Source organism: Trypanosoma theileri (assembly GCF_002087225.1).
Source record: "Trypanosoma theileri isolate Edinburgh chromosome Unknown TM35_Tth_67_V1, whole genome shotgun sequence".
Taxonomy (NCBI): domain Eukaryota; phylum Euglenozoa; class Kinetoplastea; order Trypanosomatida; family Trypanosomatidae; genus Trypanosoma; species Trypanosoma theileri.
The window spans coordinates 31,015-31,306 of NW_021639909.1; the positions used below are offsets into that span (position 1 = coordinate 31,015).

Genomic DNA, 292 nt, shown 5'->3' on the forward strand with positions numbered 1-292 from the left:
GCCTGCACAATCATTCTCGTTTTCCCATTTACGCAACACTTTAGCTGCTGCGTTCCGCGCATTGCGAAAGTCTTCACCATTGGATTCTTCTTCTATACGATTCCAAAACGCTTCTAGTTGCCTTTTGAGCTCAGCTGCAACGTTGTCATAACCTTCTGCCTTGAGCTGATAATACACCCACCGAACTTTGCCATCCAACTTGTACCATTTTATCCAATATGGACAGTAATCACTGTAAACAAACTCCATTGTGCGAGACAACTCTGCGCGATGCTGGGCTATTTGCGCTTCC

At 45.5% G+C, this 292-nt stretch overlaps 1 protein-coding gene across 1 annotated transcript; it reads right to left on the reverse strand.

Annotated features, from left to right (window-relative positions):
• Nucleotides 1-261, reverse strand: TM35_000671150 (uncharacterized protein; the record flags this gene model as incomplete). The annotated part of the gene is made up of 1 exon (XM_029031135.1): nucleotides 1-261. A coding segment is annotated over one exon (261 nt), but the record flags the coding sequence as incomplete, so codon positions are not given.
• Between the last annotated feature and the right edge of the window lie 31 nt (nucleotides 262-292).